The sequence below is a fragment of the Dermacentor albipictus genome, chromosome 3 (assembly GCF_038994185.2).
Source record: "Dermacentor albipictus isolate Rhodes 1998 colony chromosome 3, USDA_Dalb.pri_finalv2, whole genome shotgun sequence".
Classification (NCBI taxonomy): Eukaryota; Metazoa; Arthropoda; class Arachnida; order Ixodida; family Ixodidae; genus Dermacentor; species Dermacentor albipictus.
The window spans coordinates 17,185,967-17,199,611 of record NC_091823.1 but is presented as its reverse complement, the minus strand read 5'-3'; the positions used below and the strand labels follow the sequence as shown (position 1 = coordinate 17,199,611).

The window sequence follows — 13,645 nt, the reverse complement described above, 5'->3', positions numbered from 1 at the left end:
TGTGGTGCACTAGCATATAACATAGTCGTAGATACTGGTTTATAGATCTTTTTCTTTTAAAGCACATGGCCCAAGCATGCGTGGTCTTGTTGTAGTGCGAGTCTGTGCTTCTTTTATTTATAGATTTTTTTGTTCATGAGAGACGCAGACCAAATCGGCTGATTGGCACCTCTAGACAAGTACACGTGAGTCATACTTTGCAAGCCGCAAGAAGATGAAAACCGTTTTTTCTGTTCAGTATTGTTTGTCCTGCCCTCTACCGCGTGCTCAACCGTTTTACGGAAATTGTGTCCTCGCAAATAGCCGTCGCAGTGTTTTTATATAATTTAATTTGCCTATTACTGCTTTACAAGGCACAAAGGCAATGCAGAAGCACTGAGATTAAATGTATTATGCTGGTTTACCAACCACATGCAGTGGCTGCTGTATTGAGCCATGCCATTGGCCTCATACACGAGGCTGACATAGACATAGCCTAGTAATTTCAAGTCTACTATGCACTTGAAACGCGTGACAACGGTGCCGGTGGCTGACGCATTTATTTTAGAATGACTGACGCTTAGAATGTTTCAGGTTTGCATTATGTTGGCCATACACGAGCACTCTTATGTTTTAGTTCCTACGCCAAGCGATCAGACAGAAGATTTTCCAATTCACGTTGGCAATTCAGAGAGAAAATAGCTTTTTGTCGAGTGGAAACTGATACAGCCAAAATAGCTAAAACACAAACACACCACGGCTGGTGATGCACGTCGCATTTTAGCGCAGCCACAAGAAATTTCCACACACTGTAGTTACTGCTGCAGTGAAAGGCTGCACAGTGGTTCCCAAAGTCCTTTTATGAACTGACATCACGTACCTTTATTGGAGAACAAGCTAAAACAGCCGCAAATTTTTCTGCAGCAAGCTTCAGCAACATATTCAAGCACCGCCGCTCCAGCTCGCACAAGCCAGAGAAGGGAAAAATTGCAGCGCGGCCCTTCTTCCTCACCCTATGAAAACGTCTATAGGCTGTTTTATCGGCGTAGAGGAAGGCAGCCTCGAACCAGAGTGCCGCACCGCTCTCCTTCTGGCATAGGTGCGTGCAGATCGTCGTTTCTCCCACTGGCAGCTTGGAACAATAGTAGTTTCATAGTGAACTAGTGAGATTCTAACGTGTTCTGTCTGCGCTTGCTGCGATATCAGATGACTTAACATCAACAGGCTACCTCTGCGATGTATTCAGCTGCACAAATAACTTTCGGAAGCAATTCTGAAGCGCTTCTTCAGGCACGGCGACTTCGTGGACTCTGCTTTGTATTGCCAGCATAAGCAGAAAAGACTTAATGCCATCAGATTAGTCACATATATGTTCAGGATATTTTGTTTCCAGTGAGTGCACGGCAAAGAACTCGGCACCTATGAACAAACTGGGATATGAACGAAAGGTGCATATTAGAGTCGGTCAACCATTGCAAATGACCAAAGTCAACTATTTCTTCACGCACGCACATTAAAGTTATTTTGTTCAAATGTCTTCTAAGATTGTCACGCTTGGTAACTAACGTTGTGGTGGAAAATTACCTAGTATGTGCCACGAAAACAGTACGTGCCAACTAAGAAAATGAAGGTGTTCTTTTCGTTCTCTAACATGTGCCAGCTACTCCTAATTCACATGGTTTCTCCCGTGTACAGTGAAAGCTCGTTAATTCGAACTTCAATAATTCGAATTTATGGATAATTCGAACTGTACGATTTGGTCCGGCCAAGCTCCACAGAAGTATATGTATAAAAAAGTCCGTTAATTCGAACGCGAGAAGGTTCCCTCACGGATAATTCAAACTACGCTCGCCTGGCACACGGCCAGAGAAACGTGCCTACTGCCTACACACAAGGCTGTATTGCCTCCGAAACGGAGAGAACGGCGAGAGAAGGCAAAATCGGAAAGAAATCTAACTGACGCGGGGTCAGCCAGAAGGCAGCGGCGACTGCCGCCTCTCCGTTCTACGTAACCTCCGAGACTTCTTGCCCGTTGCGAGTCTCGGAGGCTTTGCAAATCTTGTACAGCTGCTAATGTTATGTGGAGATGGCACGGCAAGCGCCAAAACACAGCGAATCAAGTACGTCGCAGCTGCGCTTGCAATCAAGAACCAACGAATCAGGGCCTTCGCCACCTTCACATGTTCAGCGTCTTTGTCTCGGCAGTCTTCATCGGTTGTGCACCTCTGTTTTCAGCTTAGGAGGTATCGGTCGTCGCGATTCATTGTGATGGTGTTAAGCCTCGGCTAATGTTCGTTTCGGTGGACATCGGTGGTGTGGCACAGTGGGACCAAGAGCTTCAACTTGAAGATGGCGTGTGCCCGTGTGCCATCACTTTGTGGCACGCCAAATTCATGACATGCCCTACTGCTTCACAATCGCAGTGTACTGTTGCTCTCCTTCACTTTCATTGGTTCGAACTTTCATTAATTCGAACTGAAGCGGCTTCCCCTTGCAGTTCGAATTAACGAGCTTTTACTGTATACGATTCTCACCAGCAAGTTGTCTGGCTGATGCCACACATTGCGCACTGTATTACTTCAGAAAATAAGGTTGCTGTTGCAAAGAGCAGTTGTTAGTTTTTTCAGCCCTGTCGAGTCGGCGAGGTGCCCTTCCACAGGCACCACTCAAGACATAGGAGTGCATATTCTTTCAAAGCATCGCGTGCGTCTGGTTGGTTCTGGCATATTCGTGGCCACTGTTATTCCGCTGTTTTATCCATGTTGACGGCCCTTCCAGTTGAATTATTTTGCAGTTCCTAATTGTGTAAAGCCAGTCCAGGGTGCCAGGTAAACCATACTTAGAAAACCACACCGTGAAAATTTTAGGAGCACGAAGGCTAGCTAATCATGTTTCCTGGGAGCTTCGCAGTTACCTGAATTAGGATGTACGTTGGTGCGCCACACCGCATGGCACACGGAGATACCCCCCCGATTGTTGTAACCTGAGTGACACCTTAATAGAGTTCAAGGCTACTCATACAATATTAATACATTGCACGTATGTCACGTATAGACAATGTTCAGACTTCACTCGCCTCCTAGTTCGATCGCGGGCAGAGCTGTGGCAGCACCTCTAGGACCACCACCGTTTGATAATGAGGCTATTTCTAAGCTAAAAGCTTAGTAACGACACACTAAGAAGTTTCCCAATCCCCAAAACTTGTTGACGCCTCTCAGGAAAATGCAAAAACTTGCCACTTATCCTCAACAGCACATTCACGGTGCACGCTCTAGTGCGATCCCACATACCAGCATGGTGCCGGATGATAGAAGGCACTGTTATCTCAAAACAGCAGCACCCTCAATAAAAAGGGTCTAGAGTAGCATGAGTAAGCAGATTGGAAACGAAAATTGTAATGAGAGCTTTGCAGTGTTGTAAACACAGCAGACGAGACAAGTGGCTCTGGGGAGGAAACGCCACAGGTTGAACAGAGGAGTTAGCAAGAATGGATTCAAAAGAAGCGATGCACATAAAAATTTTCCCAGGAGTAAAATAAAACTGACATCAAATTTAACTTACCGTTTCAGTCGTTTTCGAGACTCCGGGATGGTCGAAGGGTCTTGTTTAAACAGGTAGCGTCTCACACCAAGAAGATAGTTTTCCCAATAGCTCTCCCAGTTAATCTTCCGAATGTCTATGTCAAATGTCTGCAATCAGAAAATCCAAAATTAGACATGAAACAAAAAGAAGAGAGAGTCAGGTCCCGCAGACTCATTCACATTACCAGTAACACAAGCAAATTACTGCAACTGTTTAAACCTGATCAAGCCAAATTTTAGGACTCCATCTTACCATCAGGGGCACACAATTACCAAGCATTCAAAAATAAGAAGCAGTGCCTTTTCTGGGCTAATATTAAATACAGGGGACGCCAATTCCATATAAAGTGATTTGAGACGTAAAAGCAAGTTTCAAAGTGTACATGCTGTGAATGCTATTTCCCTGTCAAAAGTGCACTATAGGTCCATTCCAGAATTCAGCAAATGCACATGAGTGGCTCTCTTCACAAATGACATGGCCCCTCGATTTTTTTACTTACAAACTTTCTGTAATTATTAATTAAAAATACCAACATGAACCACCTCAATATTGCTGACAACAAAAGCATGCAATGCAAATGAAAAAGAAATAAGTCACTCTCCCTTTCTTTGCACAGCAAGATGAAGACAAGCAAAAAAAAAAGTCCAAAATTAGAAATCACAAAAAAAGAAATGTACTGGTATGAGGTGTTTGCTGACCTGCCTATCGAAGGGTGACAGCCTACTGTGGAGTAGCAGCATGTTGTTGGACGAGAAGTCCCACGTTTGCGTGGTGAAGAACCTCACTGCTTCCATGGCACTCTTGGACTGCTCCAGGAACCGTACCATGCTGGTACAATATAAGAGGACACATTGAAGGCACATCTTACAATTAAGTGTCACTCTAAGCTGACCAACCAGCTTCTGTGCAAAAAAAAAAAAGAAAAAAAGAAAAAAAAAGAAGCACAATATTCATGACAGTACAGCACACTTATAGCAAACATAATATTTACGTGGGAAGCGGTTGTCATATCTGGACTTTCATGAAAAATATGTAAAACGCAAGGCCAATACAGCCAGTATCAATAAGCTATTTTTTTAATGAATGAACTGATTGAATGCTGCAAGCTGATGTTTCGGAGATTGTCCAGGTGGTTCATATACACCGCAGGGCTCTTAGAAAATAATGGTATCAAGCTACAATTAGCAGTTTCCAGGAATGCTAACTTGGAAGTACATGTGACCCCATTCACATCAGCAGCATGAGCTCAGGTAGCCTGCGACTGTATAACTTGAATCAGGTAATTACAGCTGACAGATCATCATAAGTAAACACAGTAAAACCTCGTTAATTTGACCCCCCTCAATTCAGAAAATCGGATAAAACCGTATGCATTAGTATTTAATGGCATAAAGCTCTCGTTAATTTGTTCATGTTTGGCTGCACACTAGTTAATTTGGACAAAGCTCGGAGTACAGCGAGCATAGAGCGCTGCGAATGCGCAACGTCAGAGTGAGAGGGGTGCTAATTTTCAACTGAAAACGAATTGGCGGAGTCTGCATCGCCATTCATCAGCACAGAATGACAAGAATGCGGGTTTCGTGTTTGTCTTTATGGTCCTTATTCTTGTGTTTGCAGCTTGCCCACGACACCATGTTGGGCGCGAGCCTTTAGAACTGTATGGTTGCCTTCAGTGATCGTGTCAATAGCAACCATGGTTCCACCTGGAGCATCTGTGCCTCTCAGTAGTTTCGTTTTGACTCTGTACGTGGCGTTGGCTGCATGCCTTTCAGATCCACATAGTCACCATCAGTGATTGCACTGATGGCAACAGTGGTTTCATCTGCAGTGGTTGTGGGAAGCAGTTGTTTTGTTTTGATTGAGCGCATGTTGGCCGCGCGCCTTCAGAACTGCGTAGTTAGCATTCATGATTGTGGCGTTGACAGTGATCATGGTTTCATCCGCAGCAGATGCAGCAAACAGTTTTATTTTGACTCAATGTGCGCGGCTCCAAGCCTTTAGAATTACATGGACGCAATCCATCCATGATTGCAACGATTGTGACCACGGTTTTGTTTGCAGCGATTACAGCAAGGAATAGTTTTGTTCTGACAGGGTGCAATGCATAGCCGATACTGCAGCCCACACACCGGCATCAAATCCACTGGCTACATCGCAATAAGATGCATGATCTGTTGCCGACCAGCTCACTGGCGAAAAAATAATGAAGTTGTGTGCAGTAGCAAAGGCATATCTTAGATGAAGATAAAAGATAACAGGCTTCATGCCATGGCAGCAATGCAAAAGACTCAGTGATGCCTTCGCCACTGCAACCTCTAATCAGTCATGAGATGAGAATTTCAGCTTTCAAAGTGCTTTTGTGCAAAGTAGAGACAGAATTTGCTAATCCATTCGGTAAATAAAAACCGGGCTGATGTGTTCACAGGGATGGAAGAGGCCAAGGAAGCTTTGGAGCAGCTCTGGGAGCAGCAAATTTTGCACATTGGAGCAGGTTTGGAGCACGAATTGTCCGTTTGTAGAACTTTGTAGAACACTAATAGGTTACGACAAATCAGTTCCTGCTGAAGCCTGCAAGGTGGGCAAAACTCATGACAGGGAAATATGAAACCCGCCGTGGTTGCTCAGTGGCTACGGTGTTGGGCTGCTGAGCACGAGGTCGCAGGATCGAATCCCGGCCACGGCGGCCGCGTTTTGATGGGGGCGAAATGCGAAAACACCCGTGTACTTAGATTTAGGTGCACGTTAAAGAACCCCAGGTGGTCAAAATTTCCGGAGTCCTCCACTACGGCGTGCCTCATAATTAGAAAGTGGTTTTGGCACGTAAAACCCCATAATTAAATTAATTAGGGAAATATGACTGTAGGTAGCATGAAGCTACAAGGAAGCCCATACAGGTTTCTCAGAAACTACCATAAAATTACATACCAGATGTGCCAACAAAATGTGCCCAAGAAAAAAAACACATAACCGAGGGCTTTCCGTTCATAGGCTCGCATTAGGCTAGTCGAGTTTTTCTTTTTTCTTGTGTTCAGGCAGGTACCAGGTATGGGACCCTCAAAGCTCTGAACTTATAGAAAACCTTGAACGCGTCCAAAACTGCACTAAGATTTGTTTCTGGTAATTATACCTTCCGTAGCAGTATTGCATTAGTTAAAGAGGACCTTGGTTTGAAAACACTAGCACACCGCCGATTAACTGCAAAATTAGAACTTTTTTTCTGAGTTTACTCTGATCTCGCAGGAATAAATAAGAACTTGTACATTTACCCTCCCCACTTTATCTCTAAACAATGCGATCACAAGCTAAAAGTTCTTGAAATGCGCTGTCGTACTGATGTCTACCGTAATTCATTTTTTCCGCATGCTTCCGCACATTGGAATAGGCTTCCCAAGAGCATTGGTGAATGTAAAACATGTTCAGAGTTTGTCTTTATTGTCACGCAGTCTGCTATAGTAAAATATCCCGTTTTCTTTATATCACTTGGCTGGCATTGCACTTCATGCGATAGTGTACCCTTTCCATTTCTGTGTTGCAATTTTGCACCGCAGTTCACTGAAGACCGTTTTGCCGTCGAGATGACTCATTAATGTTACGTACTTTGTTACTTTTACCAACTGTGCTTAGCTGTTTTAAGTTTTTGTCACATGTTAATTTTCCTTCAATTGTCCCCTCCTGCAATAATACCCTTGTGGTGCTGCAGGTACTTGTATAAATATGTATAAATATAAATAAGCTAAGATTTCATTTTAATGAACATTTCTTACCTTACTTATTCAATAAGGTGCCAAAGCAAAGGTTGTGGAATACATCAAGAAATTATTTATAACAGCATATAGAGGGTTTTGTTTAGCTGCACCACATTTTTTAGATTGCCTATGGCAGATAGCACAATTCTAACCCTTGATCTCAATTACTGTATTAGGTGGCCATTACTTCTATGAGAAATAAAAAAATTAAATTGAACAATTAACATAATTGTGTTAATTCACATTTTAATTACTTACTTTACTGCATATATTTAAATCTACTAAGCATAGTAGGCGAGTTTGCAAGGTGTATCCACTTGGAACAAATTCTCTGAACAGCACCGTTTCCGAGATATAAGTGCCTTATGAAATGCATTGGCGGTCCAGCTACATTAAGAAACCACTGTTGAAGCACGAAAGTGAACACCAACGCATTTCGTTGGACACTGAAAATTAATATCTTTTAACTGGTGCTGTCCAGAGAATTCGTTTCGAGTGGACACGCCGTGCAAACTCGGCAGCTATAACTCGTAGGTTGAAATATGTAACGTAAGGTAATTAATTTAAAAAGTTAAGTTGCATAATTACGTTAATTATTCAATTGAACATTTCGATTTCTCACAGAATTAATGGCCACCTCATCGAGTAATTTAGATCAAGAGTTAGAACCACGCCATCTGCCATAGGTAATCTATAAAAATTTGGTGTAGCTCAAAAAACACCGTATAGCAACCTAGGTCTTGTGTGGTCCTTTCTTTTTTAGACAAAAAAAAAAAGCCTGTGTTTCTTACGAGATGGTGCTATTCCACACGTGATAGGGAACGAAGATGTATGCTAAAAGGTGCCGACGCGGGGAGAAGAAAGTGCGACAGCTCATTCCCAGTGCCACTGTTTGATGGGATTTGCGTAAAGAGTGGTGCGATTCTTGGTGCGCATAAGCATTGTCATAGTCACAGCATTTTTTTTTTCCATTTACTTTTCAGGCTTTTATTTCTCATTTAAAAAAAAGGTCTTCACAAATCCTAGTTTTCTTTTTTAAATGCCATTATCGACCATTTGTCAACCTCATCCACAGCTTTTTATTGACATCTTATCGATTAGGCAAGCTTATAAATTCAGTTTTAAATGTATTCGGGCATAATGAACGAGAAATATTCAGTGGCTACCACGAACAACACCCACCAAAGTACAGTGAACGCTGTCCGCGTAGTGCCCTCTGGTATTTTTTCATTCTCAGCGACCTTCAAGACAGCAGAATTCCACAGAATAAATGTGAAGTGACGTACTAGTCATTGCACATTTTCTAGTATTTCACATGGTTACCTAGAGAATGCTCCAAGATGTTTTGAAAGCAACAAAGGGTAAAAAATTTTCACCGGCTTTCCGGCCTGTGTCATCAACCAATAATTTGAAAAAGTTCAATTATACTTGATTATTCGCGCTTCCGCCCCAGGCGTCATAAAGCCAGTGTAAAATAGCCACCGATATTTCGCGCACTGAACAATGGTTTATTAAAACTTTTGGACTCGATTTGCACAAGTCACATCATAAACATCATTGTCACGAATGCTATTACGGAGGTTTGTGGTTTCACGAAACATTCAATTACGACCACAACTTGGCCACCGAAGTTGGCTAAATATGAAACCTTACACTGTTGGCTTGAGTTCTGCGGTGGCAAGAGCCTGATGTTGTGCAGTGTGGCCTGGCAGAACTTAGTGTAGCCTGGCAGAACTTAGTGTAGCCCGAGTAGAAACTTGAATAACGATTGCATTTGCCATTTTTCATGAAAGCAAGCAGATCATTTGTCCGCATGCCACACTATCATACCGGTAAGTGGACATGGTGCACATGTGAAATAGATTTACAACATCACACGCACAACAATCGCCCTTAATCTATACAGATGTACCAATAAGGTGCAATATCGAGTCCTAAAATGTATAATGAAACTGATGAGCGACACACTAAGAAGACTGCACAACCTCATTCATTCCCGACTGCCCTATGAAATGAGCACCAGTTCAAATCATCTTTAGCTGCTCCACATATACGTAAATGTATAGCCCCCCCCCCTCCCCCACTTCTAGAAAACATTCGTAATGCATTGTAAAACACAAAACCGTTTTCCTTTTTTTGTCGCCTAGTTACAATTATGCCACGAAAGAAACCCACACTCCAAAGACGCTGACGCTGAAACGGATTGCTTAGGCTTGGATTGCAGGAACACATGTTCTAGCGAACACATGTCTGCGGGCTGTATGGTTGCCACTGAATCATCACATGCTGCTAAATTTGGCAACTTCGTTCGAAATTAGTGTTTTAGCGCAGGTTGGCACAATTGGCACAGCACTTTCGTCTCTGTATAAGGAATTTTTTTTATTGTTCTCTTGGTACTCTCGATAATTCGGAATTCAGTTATTTTAGACATCTTTTTTCAGTCTGTGAAATCTAAATTAGGTTTTATTGTACCTCACTTCAGGGTTCACATACCGTATTTACTAGTGTAACGCCTGTCTTTATGCAAGGCAGGCGCAACACCCCTACTGTAGATCCTGTAGAACCCAAAATAGTTGCACTAAGCGTGCCTGCATGGCCTCTGATATTGCAACGGTGTGCCACTTCCATCACCGAAGCCACACTTGAGCGCTGGTTAGTTTCCGCAAGCCGCTACTACATTGTGCTAGTTACTGTCCTGCCGATGATGGCATCATAATCATCACCATATCCCACCAAATCAGGAGTGGTTCTTTGCAGAATGTTCTAGTCGGCGAGCCTCTTCTTTCATTTGCGCCATGTGCAAATCAAGCTGAAAGTGCAAGTAAATATGTCTACAGTGCCTCCGGGAAATCAAAGGGGCCACGGGGACACTGAAGCTGGAACCTGGACTAGTCCCAGCTAGGATCCCCCCAATGCCCGTTAGGTGCCCCGAAGATCCTGCACCGCCAGGTTTATTATAATCTCATGTATATAATCTCATGTACTCTCTCAGGCCTCCGTTCGCCAGTATTAACGCGATAGTGTTAAGGGCCCTGTGTCACAGGAAACCCAGCATCGGTGTCATTGTCCGATGTCCCACGTCTGCGTCTGGCATCCAGTGTCGAACGTTGTATCAGCAAAAAAATTTTGGAACCACTTATACCCAGCCTCTTCATGTGGCGCAAGGAAGTTACTCAACTAATTTAATTTCTCAAGCTAAAATACGCAGAAAAATCTTAAACTACAAGTTACACACAACCTAGAGACATGATAGCTCTCGAATTGTAATTTAGCTATACGAGAAAACATAATTCTGCTACGCGAAAACTCAAAAGAAAGCCCCCTTTTCCAGCGTTTTTACCATTCATAAACGGGCCACAGTGTCCACCATTTGCGCGCGCCGGCGCATGAATATCTTGGAGGCCACAGAGCGGCACATCCATTTCCTTACAACAATTCCAGATGGCACTTGCCTCCGCCACGTCGCGGCCCATGCAAGGGGCCGTGTTTCTACCAGAAAGCCCTGCCTTCATGCATAGCATTCACTACAAGCGTTTCCCAGTAACCATTATAGTTACATACGGTGCAGTTGCCTGGAAGTGTGAGAAGCGATTAGGGATCTTTTTATGCTATCACGTTCCATTTTTTAAGGCAAAGCTTCAGCATGCGCTACATTTTTATTTTCGCATGCTAAATGATCTCATAGTACAAAATCACACAGTAAATGCAAATGTCTTTCTGCAGAAATAAATATCAAAGAAAGAAGAGGTGCACTGTTCTGAGTGACCAGCTGCTGCCACCACCAGCTGAAATGTCCTGCAACAAACCTCTCCCCGGCGTATCACAATCACATGGGAGTGGTTCTCTGCAGTATGTTACAGAAGCACCCACCTCCTCTCTGGGTATACCTCTTCTTTCTTGAATGATTTCAGCAAGCGTTATTACATCTCAAATTGTGAAATGAGTGCCAGACTTAAAGTGCCATAAGATGGCCCATTATCAGACAGGCCATCATGTGTTTTTTCATGTCAGATTATGAGAACACAAATAAGTTTCAATATAGAGACAAACATAGGCCATGCTACAAAATGGCACAGGTCTGCCAGTATGCTTACCGTGGTCTCCGGCCTGTGCAACGGCTCAATAGGTCCACAGCGAGAGCCGGCAGGTAATTTCGGAAGAACACCATTATGGATTGGTAAAGGCGGCTAGATGTCATGTCCACACGGGGGCAACTCAGGGTATCTTGGAATGGGTACTGAGGCAGGAACTTGGCAAGGTACCGTTTTACATCCCCCACTACCAGCTTGTTCAGCGAGCCTGTGACGCAGTTGTACACGGCCGGTGGTTGAGCCTCGACAGTTTCCCAGTGCTTCTCCGTGGATGCTTCCAACTCTCTCTGCCGTGCCCTAAAGAATTTTAAAGACTTGCAGCCACAAACCACACACCTCAAGGGACAGCAATTCAGGCAGACAGCTGGTGTTCTACATAGCCGAAGGCTAAAATTGAGCTTCTTTATGGCGACATCAACAAAATGTGCTGTCTACCAATGCAACAAAGAACTTCAGAGAACTAGGCAAGTAAATAAAATAGAACCCACCTCCCTCACATGCAACTAAGAGTAGTTGTAGCTGCTAGTCGAGAAGCAGTATGTAAAGTTCCTAATTAGTGCCATGTACCGTAACTTCCTTTTCTGTTCAGGTGCCTTCACAATTTTCCAATCATGGATGTACACTGACTCGCACAAATGTTCTGTATCCCCAAAGCAAGTACAACTTCATTATACAGTAAAAACTCGTTAATTCGACACTCGTTAATTCTGAAATTCTGATAATTTGGATGGCTCTTTGGTCCCGGCCAAAAGGCATGTTACTCTATGGGACCAAACCTTCGATAATTTGTCAGAATTCGGCCCCGCGCCGCTTAATTCAGACAAATGGCGATGGCTGCCTCTACACAAAAGTGTGGTAAAGCAGCGCTGGCACCCCTGGAGTGAAACCGAAACTTGAGAGGCATCACCATTGTCATCAATTAGAGGGGGCGATCACAGCATCTCCGAACATTGGTGTCTTCTTTCTTCCCTCTACTGTGCCTTCGACACCGTTTTCCCTTGTGTTGTCAAGTCGGCATCATCTCTTCTTGCGGAGTTTTCTTTTTTCGTTGTGACCGTGTTTTGCACGCCACCACCATCGTGCGCTACACTGATGGCAACGCCGGCAAAGCGGCAGAAGTACGAAGCCAAGAACTTGGCGACTAAGGTGGAAATTTTGCAGGCTTTGAAGAACGGCGAATCGCGACAGCACATTATGACCCAGTACAATGTGAAGCAGAGCACATCGGAAACAAACGTGAAAAATTAAGATTCTTCAGGCCTTTGAAAGCGAGAAGTTTCATGCATCAAGAAAGCGGTTGCAAACCGCAGCTCATCCCCAGCTCAAAGAAGCTTTGCTCCAGTGGGTTACTTACTGTTGCAACGCGCATCTGCCTTTGAGCAGACCTCTCATCATGGCACAAGGTGAGAAATACGCTGCAATGATGAACATTGAATCGTTCAGAGCTTCAGAAGGGTGGCTCGAGAGGTGGGAGAGACACGAACTCATCTTCAGAAGTGTGTGCGGCGAAAAGGCCAGCGTTGACAAAAGCGTGACCACCCAGTGGAAAAATGTGAAGCTGCTTGAGCACATTGCCGCACATGGACCAAGTGACGTGTTCAATGCAGATGAAACTGCTCTATTTTTCAGAGCTCTGCCCGACAAGACAGTGACTTTCAAAGGGGACCCGTCCATTGGTGGCAAGAAGTGTAAGCAAAGGATAACAGTGCTTTTTGCTGCCAATATGATTGGCACGGAGCGCTTGCCACTTGTTGTCATCGGGAAGGCACATAAGCCTTGTTGTTTTAAAAACATCAAAAGCCTTGCTGTCGAGTTCAGAGCGAACTTCTAAGGAAGGCTTGAATGACCTCGGACATTTTTCGAGGCTGGCTGCAGCAGTTAGACCGGCACTTCACATTTAAGGACCGCAAGATAATTATGGTTGTTGAGAGCTGCAGTGCACATAACTGTAGTCGAACTGAAGAGCGTCAAAGTAATTTTTTTGCTGCCCAACACTACATGTGCCCTTCAGCCGATGGACCAGGCAGAAGTTCATCATGGAAGTCGAAGTACTGAAAGAGCGTGCTACAGCGAATGATCTTATGTTGAGAAGTTCGAAGGCTGTATGAAGTGGACTTACTCGGCGCAGTGCACATTATTGCTCACGGCTGAAAAAATACACCTCCGCAAGTCATCGCCAACTGTTTTCGGTACAGCGGTTTTGTGAGGCCCGAGCATGCGGCAGTAGCCGACGAGGTGTCAGTCGAG

The 13,645-nt window shown here is 44.0% G+C and overlaps 1 protein-coding gene across 5 annotated transcripts in view; it reads right to left on the bottom strand.

Moving 5' to 3' along the window:
- Nucleotides 1-13,645, bottom strand: part of LOC135917492 (putative fatty acyl-CoA reductase CG5065) — a 119,115-nt gene that overhangs the window by 75,224 nt on the left and 30,246 nt on the right. For all 5 annotated transcript variants that reach the window (XR_011512667.1, XM_065451063.2, XM_070535162.1 and 2 more), the window contains exons 10-12: nt 11,402-11,695; nt 4,260-4,389; nt 3,541-3,668 (exon numbers count right to left, since the gene is read on the bottom strand). Coding sequence is in view for 4 of the 5 variants with exons in the window: in XM_065451063.2 (XP_065307135.2) it covers nt 3,541-3,668; nt 4,260-4,389; nt 11,402-11,695 (552 nt within the window). In the remaining variant the exon portion in view is untranslated. The remainder of the gene's footprint in view (nt 1-3,540; nt 3,669-4,259; nt 4,390-11,401; nt 11,696-13,645) is intronic.